The 14,350-nt window shown below is 42.3% G+C and overlaps 1 protein-coding gene across 1 annotated transcript; it reads left to right on the top strand.

Moving 5' to 3' along the window:
* Positions 1-12,872: 12,872 nt before the first annotated feature.
* On the top strand, positions 12,873-14,132 carry GPR63 (G protein-coupled receptor 63). Its single transcript, XM_065401987.1, has one exon. The coding sequence runs from the start codon at positions 12,873-12,875 to the stop codon at positions 14,130-14,132; it is 1,260 nt and encodes a 419-aa protein (XP_065258059.1).
* Positions 14,133-14,350: the final 218 nt, after the last annotated feature.

Genomic DNA, 14,350 nt, shown 5'->3' with positions numbered 1-14,350 from the left:
TAAGTACAAGAGCTCAGACATTGTATCATATGTTACATTCCCAAAATGCCCAAACCAAATTTAATGAAAGCTAGCCAAAAAAATATTGTTGTTGGACTCACACCAAGCATGGAAAGTTGTCAGAAAATAATATTTTGCCAAAAATGTTGACCAGTTTGAAAAGAGATATGAATGTATTGAAAAGCTTTTGCAGCCTTTTGAGGGAGTCACTAGCATGCTGGTATGTCTTGTATGATGGATGATTCTGAATACTTGCATGTATTATTTGTATTACAGTGGTGTCTAAAGCCCTCATCTGTGTTTGGGGCCCCTTTGTGCTAGACATTGTATGAACACATACTAAGGGCTGGTCTGCACTGGGAACTTACATCAGCATAGCTATGAAAAATCCACACCTCTGAGACACGTAGCTATGCCGACCTAGCCCCAGTACCGGTAGACAGTGCAAGTCGGCGGAGATAGTCTTCTGTCAACCTAGCTACTGCCTCTTGGGAGGTGGATTAATTACAATGATGGGAGAACCCCTCCCGTCGCTGCATTGAGTGTCTACAGTGAAGCGCTATCAGTAGCATTTTAAGTGTAGACATATCCTAAGGGACAGTCCCTATCCTGAAGAGCAGGATGTGAAGTGATGTATCTCACAAAGCAATACTCATTCGTGGTGCAGCAAGGTATTGGTTTTGACCTTGAAATCAAAATAATTTGAGTATTCTTATAATTTCTTTGATGAGTGCCTTCATTAATATACAGTGGCTGAAGTTAGGCAAGCTGCTTTGTGTGGGCAGACAAGTGTGCCTGCACAGGGCCCCATTGACTCAGCTCTGTGTATGCATGGGGTTCCATCCATACCGAACTCATTGCTGGATCAGGACAATTTTTTTTCATGTTGATGGATTCTACTGATTTGAGAGCGTTTCTCAATACATATAATGGGGAATACCAATTGGACACAGTACAAACTGTTCTGGTTCACTTTCATTTCTTTAAAAAATGCTTTGTTTTTATCCACCTGCTTGGCAGCTTGAGGTTAAAGTTATTCCTATATGTCACAGATATTTTAGATTACTTTTTTAATTGGGTTTAAAAACACTACCAGCTCTTACTGATGGCATCTTCTCTTAGCATGCAAGTAATGAGAAGAAATAAAAAAATATTTCAGAGAATATGCTTACCTTGTGGGAAGATCTGACAAGTTAAATTTGAATTTAATCCTTCCAAGTTCTTGGCACTATTTTCTGCCTGCTGGCAAACCTGCTCCCTTAGCTGATGCTTTAGTGAGGCTGGGAGAAAAGATTAACAGTTTATGATGCTGATCTTGTTAAACGGGGAGCAAATTTAGTCATGAATGCCTATCATAATCTTAGCATTGCATTTTATCTGTGTGTTTTTTATACATGACTAAATAATATTCCCTCTTATCCTATTTATTGGAATAAACAAATTGTTAATTTTGAGCTGATTGCAAAATAACATCCATTAATACTGACTTCTGACCATTTGGGAAAACTGTGACAGAGTGATTGTGAAACAGGTCAAAGCCTTTCCAGCGTTTTAAAAACCAGAAAGAGAGACAAGTGTCCATAAACATTCCAGAGGAATGCAATTTTGTCTCCCACTACATTTATTTTGTGCTTTGATTTTTATGTATACAAAATATTTGTAAATAATGGAGATCATTGGGAGCTGCCAAAAAGCATTAAGATGTTTCAGCTTTCAAGGCTCGCTGATACTCTCTCATTTCCCTTTGAGAATAAGTGGAAGAGTCTGCCAAAGTGCTCATTTGAAAATGGATGGTGTGAATTCACCAGAGCCATATGAAAAAGTAATACTTAGGCCTCCTAGCCTGTTTGACAGACGTCACATTAGATATTTGTTAAAGTAGAGCAATATCCTGTTGACGACTGGGTGGTGGTGGTGATTAGATGGTCCATTTATATTATTGTAACTGTCCAATCATTTTCACTCCTCTAATATGGTTGGGTTGATGTCTGTTACTTTCTGCGAACTTCATTCACCCTCCTTATGAAATTCCACAGCAGCCTGTGTGTTTAAATGCTGTTTCTTTCCATTGTTTTCAGAGGGCTTTGGATCAGGCCCTTAACACAGCTAGGTTTCTAAGCATGTTCCTAACTTTAAGCACGTGAATAGTCCAGTTGACTTCAAAGTTAGGTGTATGCTTAAGTACCTTGCAGAATTGGGGCCTAAGTTCTACTTAACAGAATATTAACCCCATCCAGCAAAAAGTATCTTTTCAGTTTTACTGGAGGGAAAACTGCTGCCTTTCTGCCCATGTTCTGCCTTATGTTTGGACTCGCTTGTTACAGTTTCAGAATAACTGCCTCTTTGACAACCTCCAGGGTCGGCTCCAGGAATGCTCTCTCAGGTCTCTGGCTGTCCCCCCTCTGGACAGGGACTCAGGTTCTCCCCAAGCAGGTCTGACTAACGTCCAGCCTCTGGACTTTGCTTTCTCTTCAAGGACAATGACAGTGGCTTAGCAGTGGTTATAAGTGACTATCCAGCTCTTTCTTAGCAGAGTACATTTACTTAAGAACAAAAACATACAGAGAAAACATATGAAACAAATAAAAGGTCTCAATGCATACTAATTGTACCAGGAGTCGCCCATCAGTCCTGTGTGGACTCTGGCAGGTTCCAGTCTTTCTAAACCTTCAGCAGGGTAGGGTGCTACCTTGGATGAAAGGTCATGTCCATTTGTGGAATCAGAGAGCAGACCGCTGAGTCTGTTTAATCCTAGCCTGTGTATCCCCAAAACTGTTGTCTCCCAGCCTCCTGAAAATAGGTAAAACCAGTCAGTGTCCCTTCCCCTGGGAGGTAAGACTTCAAAGGCTGCATAATCAACCTTGGAATTTTGTATTAATCACCCTCTAGTGATTCCAGATTCCCCCAGTGACCAAGAATACACAATACATATAACATGTATTGATACGAAAGGCTATGAATATTCTACGGTCTGTATCATCTGGCACATCTCAACATAATGGTCTTTGAAGTTTTCATACTTTCAAGGCTGACTCAAACATTCAGATAACATTCATAACGATAAATACAATCGCCTCAAGAGAGGCCTGTGTTTGTCATATCTGTGTCAGTAGTATTGACTTACTTATTTTTTAACAGGCTGCTCGAAAAGGGAAGATTCTGCTGAACATCAGTGCATGCAACCTCACAAAGAGCACCGAAAGATGACTTATTCAGACTATTCCTTATTCTGTTCAAGGGATCCTGTCTGGATTGGTATGTTTTGGATTTTTGTGTCAGGAAAGAGTGTTATTGCAGGTGTAAATGGACGCTAAACTTAAATATCCAATTTAGATACATTGGATACAAATCCAGTGGAAATTTGAGAATGAAGTTGTGAAGTTAAAAATGGATCTTCCTATTGGTTAATGTAAAAATTAGGCAAAGACCATGGAACATCATTGGCAGTGCAAGTTTTCAGCAATACTTTGCACTTCTTTAGTGCTTTTCATTTGATGATATTGAAGAGTGTCCCAAACGCTAACTAGTCCTCACAACTTCCCTGTGAAGCAGGTGAATAATAACTGTTTTACTAATGAGGAAACTGGGTCACAGCAAGTCAGTTGCAGCACCGGCAGCTAACCCAGAATGCTGATGCCCTTTCTTGTGATCTAAAGACTAGACCATGCTCTTTCTGAAGAACTAAGTAAATGGTATTTTTCTTTTCTTTTTATATCTGTTCACAGTTTGTAATATGACTTCCATGTTGGGCATTTTTGGCCATTAACCATCAGCTGAATTAAGGGCAGAAGGCATTCTCCTTAAGAGGGTAATTAAGAGTCACTAATTGCTCAATCCAGATTGGTCATTGTTGCTTTAGTACTTTTCACTTTTAAATATATATAGTTCTAGTTTTAAGAGGAAAAGAGAAAAATACTTCAATTTTAAATAAACTTTTTTTATGAATAATTCTGCTAAAATCATACCACTTGAGTGCTTTCCATAGATCCTCTCTGTTTACAAAGTCAAATGCTTTCTTAAAGTCAATGAATGTGCAAAACAGAGGTTCGTTGAACTCTGCGTCTCTCCAAGATTTGATAAAAAACAAATATCTTATCTACAGTCCAGGTTCAGGCGTAAAACCAGCTAGTGACTCAGAAGGGATTTCCTGTGCTCTTTTTTGCATTTGGTTGAGAATCACTCTACAGAATACCTTGCTAGGAATGGTTATTAGACATATTTCTCTGTAGCTGTTGCAATATGTTGGGTCACCTGTTTAAAAGAGTGATACAGTGATTGAGCATTGCCAGCCTTCAGGGACTTCACCCTTCATCCAAATGAGGTTAAATCATTTGCAAAGGAGCATGACTATGCCTGTTCTGCCATGTTTTAACACTTCAGGTGGATACCATCTGGACCAAGTGCCTGGTTGTTTTTCAGAGACCTGGTTATGGCACGATTTTAGAAGCAAGTTGATTCAAATATTGCAGAATCTATATAGCATAGCTTGATATGCAATACAAGTCAGCGGTGAGCTGACATAGTAGTTTGAAGTGAAAACTGAAGTCAAACAGGGATGCATACTAAATCCAATATTTTTTGCTCTACAATTAGGCCTGATCTACACTTAAAAGGTTGATGTAGCTACAATGCTCAGGGGTGTGAAAAATCCCACACGCCATAGTGCAATATCTTTGCCATCCTATGCCCCAGTGTAGACATAGCTATTGTGACAAAGTTCCTCCTCTATCTTGGTGGGTCCTGTGCTTATTGGCGGATTTTCTTGCCTCAGAGATTCACCATGTGGGTTGGGGAACAGCCCAGAGACCTTCCCCGCTGGAAGAACCCACAGTCCAGGTGAATTGGGAGGTTTGGGGGGAACCCGGGCCCGCCCTCTACTCTGGGTTCCAGCCCAGGGCCCTGTGGACTGCAGCTGTCTATAGTGCCTCCTGTAACAGCTGCATGACAGCTACAACTCCCTGGGCTACTTCCCCATGGCCTCCTCCAAACACCTTCCTTATTCTCACCACAGGACCTTCCTCCTGGTGTCTGATAACGCTTGTGCTCCTCAGTCCTCCAGCAGCACACCCTGTCAGCTCCTTGCGCCTCTTGCTCCCAGCTCCTCACACTCTCACCACAAACTGAAGTGAGCTCCTTTTAAAACCCAGGTGCCCTGATTAGCCTGCCTTAATTGATTCTAGCAGCTTCTTCTTAATTGGCTCCAGGTGTCCTAATTAGCCTGCCTGCCTTAACTGGTTCTAGCAGGTTCCTGATTACTCTAGTGCAGCCCCTTCTCTGGTCACTCAGGGAACAGAAAACTACTCATCCAGTGACCAGTATATTTGCCCTCTACCAGACTCCTGTACCCCACTGGTCTGGGTCTGTCACACTATGTTGATGGAAAAATGCTTCTGCTGATCTTTCTACCATCATTCAGGATAGTGGAGTTTCTACAACAATGGAAAATTCCCTTCCATCACTTTAGTAAGGATCTAAACTATGACAGCATAGCGAGAGCACCCTAACTGTGCCTCTGTAGTATAGACGTGGCCTTAGAAAACATCTTGTTCAGCTCCCTTAGGCCCCGTCTACACTGGCAAGCTTTTGCACACTAAAGCAGCTTTGAGCGCTGTAACTCCCAAAGTGAACACACTGCCAAGGCATTTAGTGCGCAGAAACTACGCAGTTGCAGCACTATTAAAAAAGCTACCCTGACGAGAGGCGTAGAGCTTTCTGCGCAGGGGCTACAGTGCTGCGGTGCCACTGTAGACACCCTGATCGATTACAGCGCTGCAATTGGTCTCCAGGAGGTGTCCCACAATGCCTGTTCTCACCTCTCTGGTCATCAGTTTGAATTCTACTGCCCTGCCCTTAGGTGACCAACTGTCAGCCCCACCCCGTACATTCCTTTGCAAATTTGAAAGTCTCCTTCCTGTTTGCTCAGTGATGCATGCAGTGGTCTCAGCACATCTTTCCAGGTGGCCATGCCTGCTCCATGCCCCAGGCAATCCCCCGCTTGGAGCAATGCCGAGCTGCTGGACCTCATTGGCATTTGGGGAGAGGAAGCTGTGCAGTCCCAGCTGCGCTCCAGCCATAGGAATTATGATACCTATGGACAGATTTCACGATGCATGACAGAAAGGGGCCATGACCGGGACACATTGCAGTGTAGGGGAAAAGTGAAGGAGCTGTGGAAAGCCTACCACAAGGTGCGGCAGGCAAACCGCCGCTCCGGTGCAGTGCCCACGAGCTGCTGGTTCTACAAAGAGCTGGACGCGATACTCGTTGGCTCACGTGCCAATCGAGAGTGGACCGAGCCAGGAGGAGGCAATCTTGGACAAAGTGTGGGGGGGACTCAGAGGCAGAGGATGACTCAGAGGCCAGAGATGCATGCATGCAGTCAGGAGCTCTTTTCTACCCCGGAGGAGGCAAGCCAGTCATAGCAGTCGGAGCTTGGCAAACTGGAGAGGAGGCCCCTAGTAAGTGGATCTAATTTTGGGAATTGATGAAGCGAGTTGTTGGCGGTTGCAGGAAGCAGGCTTGTTTCCCACCACATGCCTAGTTTGAGCGTCAGAACAGGCTTTTGATAGACTCCCTCACTTCACGTGAATCTCCCTCAGAGATCTCCAGGAAACTCTCATGGAGATACTGGGCAATCCGCTGCTGCAGGTTCCTCGGCAGAGCTGCTTTGTTTCTTGCCCCATTAACGGTAACTTTCCCGCGCCACTTTGCCGTGCTGGGTGGTGGGGGGACCATTGCTGCACGCAGGCTAGCCGTATAGGTGCCAGGGTGGAAGCCGCAGGCTCGGAGAACACCCTCCCTTGATTCCCTGCTCACCCTCAGCAGCGAGATATCTTCCATAATGATCACCTCCTGTGGAAAGTGTGGGGACAGGAATGATTATCAGGCCCACGCTACAGTGCTGGCTGTCCCCAAGAGCCACGTGCCAAGTGTACAGCAGGATCCGGGAAGAGTGATTTACCCTGCCCCTGCAGCTGCTCACCATTTTGGGGGTCTTGTGGCTCATGTGTGCTTGCCTGGGGTCATCCAGTTAGTGACAGGTGTGTGAGTACTGGCTGTGTTTTAAAGCACTGAATCACTGTTGTCTGTGTTGCAAATAATATTGCTTCTGTAAAATGTTGCATTTAAACTTCAGAGATGACCTTGGGAGGCCAGCCTCCCTTATCGGCAGCAGAACGGATGCGCAGAATTAGAAAGTGTCCAAGAAGAGCCAAGGAGGACTTTCTGCTTGAGGTTATGATGCACTCAGCTGCTGAGAAACAGGAATTGAAGGCGTGGCGGGACAGCAAGGAGAATGACCGAAAGGAGAATGTGGCATACCAGAAAGAAGCCCGGAGTGGCTCCTAACAGTTATAGAGCGCCAAGTGGACACACTCCAGGCGATACTAGCTCTTCAAACCAAGCAGCTCCGTGCCCACCCTCCCCTGCAGCCGCTGTCGCAAAACTCTTTCCCATGCGCCCTCCACACACCACCAACACACTGTTATCAACCTCCTGGCTCCACTCTCTACCCACAGCATTCCACTCGTCCCTCCTCACAGTCCAGCAGTGTGGACTCCACTGCACTCAACACCCATCCCTCAGCAGCTTGGCCCTGCTGAAGTACAGCACTGGGTGCATAGTACTCCAAAGGAGAAGGTTGGGTATGATCCCTGGACACAGAGAAATTTGTGGCTGTCCTGGGACCCCTCCTCCTCTTGAGAACTTCCCTTCCCCCATACCCTCTCCCCCTCCCTGCTGATGAATTTTTTCATTTGACTCTCTCCTCCGGTTGTTGTTTTTTAATAAAAGAATTGTGTGTGTTTGAAAGCAATATTTATTCTATTAAGTGAAAGCAAAAAGAGCACTGCAAAGCAACATACAATTATGTTAAGGCCCCTTCTTGCATCATGTGCACCAATCACGGCCTAGCATTACAAGCACTGCAATCCCGAGCATAGCAACAAAAATTAGTGGCTTTCAGCTTCAAATTAACCTGTATACACCAGCCAGAGAATGGGGATTAAAAATGAATGAACAAAAGACCAAACTAATGTGAAATCAGAAATCAAGAAACTGACTAAATTAGTTATTAATGGTGTAGACTTCACACAAGTAGACAGATTCTGCTACTTGGATTCCATTATAACATATGACAACTACCATGAAGATGACATTGATAAGCGGATAGCTACTGCCAGGAGACCATTCATGTAACTGAATAAAAATGTTTGGAATGTAAAATCCGTAACAACTAAAACCAGATTATACACAACACTCGTACCCACATTTCATTATGGTTGTGAAACATGAATATTGACAAAGTGTCTGGAGCAAAAGCTGCAAACATTGGAAATAAGGTGCCCTTGCCATATTCTAGGTATAACATGGCTAGGTAGATTAAGAAATGACGACATCCATAAAGGACTGAAAGTGTAGTCCATGACTAGAGTCATCAAAAGATGCAAACTACAATGATTTGGCTATGTTGTTAGATTGACTGACTGCTTAAAATTGTTCGCTGTGGAAGAGTGCATGGAGATAGAGGCTGTGGATATCCAAGGAGACAGTGGTATAACATGGTATATAAGACCAACCAGGTAACACCCCAAGAGGCTCAAATGGAAATGGTGACTCAAAACAGATGTGGATGGAATCTGTTCATAGCCCTGGCTCTACCCAATCTTGGTGTTTGAAAAAGAGATGAATGAATGGTTCTGCTGGTGATACTGGACACGCACGTCTGCATGATTGGAAACTAGCTAATTCAATTGTCTCACCAGTGGAAAATCAGGTAGGTTAACAAGTAAATTGCCCATTCCCATTGGTTCTATGCCCCACTCCTTGCTCTATCTGAAGCAGGGAATTGAATGTTAAGGCATTGAAGAAATCCTTTCCCTCCTATGTAGTGAGAGAAACCTGCCAGGTCCCCCTTACACAGGTATGGGGTCAAAGAAAGGATAGTTACATTATTTATAACATTTTGGTTTTGTATTTAAAAAATGTTTCCCTAATCTGTACTACCTACCTATATCCGTGTTTGTGCTAAATGTATTTGTTACCCTAGTTATTTAGGGCAGTCAGCACGTAGACTTACGTAATAATAAACATGGTAAAAAAAATTAACTTAACATTACAGGTCATCTTTAACCCAACCAAATGTGAAATAAAATAAACCATTCATGATAATTGTAAAAACAAAGCAAAACAAAACCCAAGTGGGACCATGTAAAAGGGCATGTTAAAGTTCTTCCTTTCTATGTGTTTAAATCACCTGTCAACTTTAAGCTTTTGAAGAAAATCACTGGTAGGTGGCTAGAATTTGACACAGAAACAGGTAAAATTAAAAAGGAAAACTTTAAATTTAATGGCAAACTTGAGCAACAGCCAAATGTAGACTAGCCTACTCTGCCTTGAACACAACTGTTGCTGTAATACTGTATTTACAAGTCTAAAGAAAAACCCTCCACCATTTGGCTATATGGGAGGTTCTGGTTTTGATGGTTATTGGCTTTCTACATGAGACATAATCTTTGACAGTTGGGTATACTTTCCAAATTCTAAACAGATAGATTTTTGCCCTAGCAATAATTATATTTGATGAATGAAATTTGTGCGATATTTAGCTGTGAGTTTACACTGCATCAGAAACAATTATGTCTATTATGCTCCATATAAAGAAAGTTGCATTTGAGTGAGAAATTTGCTTCAGAGGAAATGTGTGTACCCAGTAATTTTCTGTATTGAAAAGGAAAAAGTAATTTGGACTGTAGCTTTTCTGCATTTGAAAAGAATCAACGAGAGTGCATGTTCCCAAAATGAGAATACAGTGACAAAAATGTATCAGCGTTGTACTTGTCCACTTTGATCAGAAGCAAATTTGCCGATTTAGATTATCTTCAATCTGTGGGCTCATTTATGCTCAGTTCAATAACTGCTATCCAATGCATCTGTCTCAGTTTCAAACTGTAGGATTTGGCCTTCACAGCTAGTAACTGAAGAGTGAAACAAAACCACTGTGAACTCCTCTTAGCTCCTTTCTTTCTGATTTCTTTTCAACCTCTGTTTCTATTTCCAATTTTTTTTTGGAGGAGGGAAACACAGGATGGATGATAGAAAAGATTGTGTGCTTGATGGTGGGAGGAGAGAACAACTGAAACATATTTTTGTTGCAATTTGCTCTCTGTGCAAAAAGCCTGATTACTCAGGTTTTGTGGGAGGAACTCTGTGGGGTTGGATGAAGAGAATCCGACCCACTCCCTCAATCACAGACAGGGCAGAGGGCTGAAGCTCAGCCCTTCCTTGCTCTCTCTATCCCAATGGACTGGGAAAGCATCTACAGCCCTTCCGTGCACCTATATGGCTGTTTTTACTCATGGACCTAGCAGCTCATCCACAATGCTAAGTTATTTGGAATCAGTGAGGAAACCCTGTCCTCTGTAACTGTTTCATTTGCAAGGAGTGAAGCTGAATGCAGATTAAATTGAACAAATGGAGCTGCTTTAAGCCCTGTGCATTGCTCTGTCCATGTGGCTGAATTGCTCCCAGCCTAACTTCCGTGTTGCCTGTTTTTCTGATGTCCCATCATCAATGAATAGCAACCCCTCCAGGGAACATTGGTCCTCTGTCTCCAATTGCACTTATCCAGTACCTAGAGGGCTCAGAAGTCCCCCAGCACAGCCTTTCAGAACGGATTAAATGGTGCACAAAACCTTTCACTGGTACTCTGCACCTGGGTGAATTTCACGCTCTCTCTGTTGCATATATTAGCTACTGGGATTTAAATAGAAAGGAAGGAACAGCGCATGTATGCTTGTGAGTTGATATAGTATATATAAAATAAGCTTTGTGGCTCGTACTTTTCCCCCAAGTTGTTTTCTGCTGTAGTTAAAGGGTAATGAATCATAAAAGCCATATATTTTTAAATCCCTTGCCTCTAAACAAGAACACCTTAGATTGATTGGTTTGTTTTCTGTCTAGCATTTTGTGAAACATCCTCTGCTACAGTATCTGGACACCTAAGGCTATCTAAATTTAAAACATCAGAGCTAGATTAGATGTTATGAAGATGTTTAAAGCCCTGATTCTGCAGATTTGGATGGTTAACTTTAAGTATATGAATAGTCCCATTGTCTTCAGTGGGATAATGCTTAATGATAAGCATGTGCTTAAGTACCTTGCTGAATTGAAGCTTGAAGATGGGCCTAGTAGCACCCTCATACTGAGTTCTATCCCTCACTTCCTATCAGAACATCTCCAGGATTTCCTCCATTTGCTGCTCATAATGAATACTGAGTCTTAGGTTCCTTAGGTTCCTTCCCTTCCTACTTATCCACCCTGGCTTCCTGTTCCCACTCTCCACAGAGGCCTACCAGACATTATCCGTAGGACCTTATTTTCAGTTATCCACCATTCTAAATCATGAATTATTTGTTGCTTTTATGCTCCCTTTCAAATCACTCCTTACGGAACACTGATGCTACTTTCTCTCTACACTGCTTACAGTGTTCATTGAGTAATAGGCCTTTGTGGGTCTCCTAAATAGGATTTTGATACTCATACTGTCCAAATTATTGTTCATCTGAACCAGAAAAGAGTGGGATAAATTCCTATTAGGTGTTGATTACACACAGAATTCTAACATTTTTGGTGGAGAAGACTATTAAAGGAAAGATTTCTAAATTGGCTTTTTCTCTTAATAAGTTCTGGGCAATTTCTCACTATGGGTCTACTGTTTGTGCTTTAGTTTATTATTAACATTAGTGCTTGTTGCAGAGGAGTTAATATAAAATAAAAATGAAGGGCAAGGAATAAGGAGGAGAAGAAGAAATCTAGAACAAGGTAACTAGTTTATCTGGCATTTTTACAAGAATCTCACTACGTAGTTTAGGACAGTCTGCTTTCCCTGAGCTACCAGCAGGGCTCTGAAATGTAAAAGGTAGGAGGGAAACATAAAACATTAATCCTCCTCCTTCAAGCAGTAAGGGAAAATAATTAAACTCATGAATCAACAGTGTAGTTATGTTCATAGTAATACTGTACCTTCCTGTGAGGGAGTGAACAAACACCATACAAGACCAGACTAGGAAGAAGTTAAAGGTCTGTCTGAGGAAACAGAAGCTGAAAGTGGCCTTGCCCTGCAACACCTGCCAGCAATATGGAGCCTGGAGGGAGGCCACTCCTGCTGGGGGCATTTGAAGTGGAGGAAGCAGGCTTGAGGGCTGAGAGGTCCTCGACAGCTAGGAACCTTAGGGGAAGCCTGGATAAAAGTTTGGACTTCTTGTTCATGATTTGTTTTTATTATTGTTCATTTCTTTGTTAATAAACTCCAGCTGTGGGAAGGGATTGTATTTTTGACCCAATGTGTTTTAGAGCAGGTAGGATAGTCTCTTACTTATGCTTCCTCATTATTCTATGACTTCAAAGTGTACCTAAAATCAATGCCAAATAAAACTAAGCCAAAGACTGTGTTTCTGGTGTGGTGCTTCATCTCCCTTCAGGCTTGAAATCTTAGCAGTCTCGGACTCACTCAGATTCTAAAACACATTCAGAATGTTTAAATTAATAGTCCAGGACTGGGGGATGGGTGAAGGAGGAGAACAATTATAGAATTATCAGACAGTTAATATCAGAATACAGGGGTTCTCAAATTTATTACATTATTTGTCCTTTAGTGATGTCTAAGAACCAAATTTTTTTCTGCTCATTTTAAGTTTCATTCCTATGTTTGTTTGTTTTTGTTTTTTCAGGCATAAATATTGGCATGAAAGTTGGAGCTCTGCTGTTTTCAGTTGTGTAATCCTGATTTGGTCCATGGCCAAGGAACATGATATTACCCTTACAAGCTGAAATGCCTTGAGGACCTTGGCTCTGCATTCATTCCTCCCGAAGCAATGGTTTTCTCCGCAATGTTGACATCTGCCCACTCTAGGACATTGAATGCTACTTTTATTGTCTATGAAAACGCCTATATGAATTTTACCACTCCCCAATTTTTGCTTCATAGTGGCACAACACAGCCATTGAATCACAGTTCAGGGGCCATGGTCACCACTGAGATAAGTACTTTACTAGTGAACCCTACAGCTATCCTCCCAACACAAGAAGTTTTCAAGAGCTTGAGTCTGCCACTCCAGATCATTCTTTCTGCTGCTATGATATTTATACTGTTGGTTTCTTTTCTTGGAAACTTTGTTGTCTGCCTCATGGTCTACCAGAAAGCTGCCATGCGATCTGCAATTAACATTCTCTTAGCAAGCCTGGCTTTTGCAGACATGTTGCTTGCAGTGCTGAACATGCCTTTTGCTCTGATAACCATCATTACGACGCGATGGATTTTTGGAGATCTCTTCTGCAGAGTCTCTGCCATGTTTTTCTGGCTGTTTGTCATAGAGGGAGTGGCCATCCTACTCATTATTAGCATTGATAGATTCCTTATTATAGTTCAGAGGCAAGATAAGCTGAATCCTTACCGTGCAAAGATCCTCATTGCTGTTTCATGGGCTGCATCCTTTGTTGTGGCTTTTCCATTATCTGTGGGGAACCCAAACCTGCAGATACCTTCTAGAGCACCTCAGTGTGTTTTTGGCTACACCACTAGTCCTGGCTACCAGGCGTATGTAATACTAGTTGTACTAATTTCTTTTTTTATTCCATTCATGGTGATGCTATACTCTTTTATGGGCATACTCAATACCGTACGCCACAATGCAGTTCGTATCCACAGCCATCCCGACAGCATATGCCTCAGCCAGGCTAGCAAGCTTGGTCTCATGAGCCTTCAGAGACCTTTTCAAATGAACATTGATATGAGCTTTAAAACTCGTGCCTTCACAACCATATTGATTTTGTTCATTGTTTTCATAGTCTGTTGGGCACCCTTCACCACCTACAGCCTTATTGCCACATTCAACAGTCACTTTTACCACAAGCACAACTTTTTTGAGATAAGCACTTGGCTCCTTTGGCTCTGCTACCTCAAGTCTGCACTGAACCCGTTGATTTACTACTGGAGGATTAAGAAATTTCATGATGCATGCTTAGATTTAATGCCCAAGTACTTCAAGTTTTTGCCACAGTTTCCTGGTCACACAAGAAGACGCATTCGGCCAAGTGCCATCTATGTGTGTGGGGAGCACCGGTCGGTCGTGTAAAATTGCAGCTATTTGACATGACGATTATTTTCTGGGATTATTTGTTTTTATGTATTGTTTTATTTTAATATGGCTCCTTCAACTGCCATATCTTATAACTTGAGTATGTTTTCCAATATCTTGTTCAATTTTAAGGGAGAACGTGATTGGTTAGAACTGGGTTTACTGTCAGAAACATTATAAACAAAATTACAAATATTACCTCCCAGGATTCAGTG

The sequence above is a fragment of the Emys orbicularis genome, chromosome 3, assembly GCF_028017835.1.
Source record: "Emys orbicularis isolate rEmyOrb1 chromosome 3, rEmyOrb1.hap1, whole genome shotgun sequence".
NCBI lineage: Eukaryota > Metazoa > Chordata > Testudines > Emydidae > Emys > Emys orbicularis.
The sequence above is the reverse complement of the archived record's forward strand: the minus strand, read 5'-3'. Positions and strand labels throughout refer to the sequence as shown.

Excerpts from the sequence above, each read along its gene's own strand:
- GPR63 (XM_065401987.1), top strand. The coding sequence starts at position 12,873 with ATGGTTTTCTCCGCAATGTTGACATCTGCCCACTCTAGGACATTGAAT.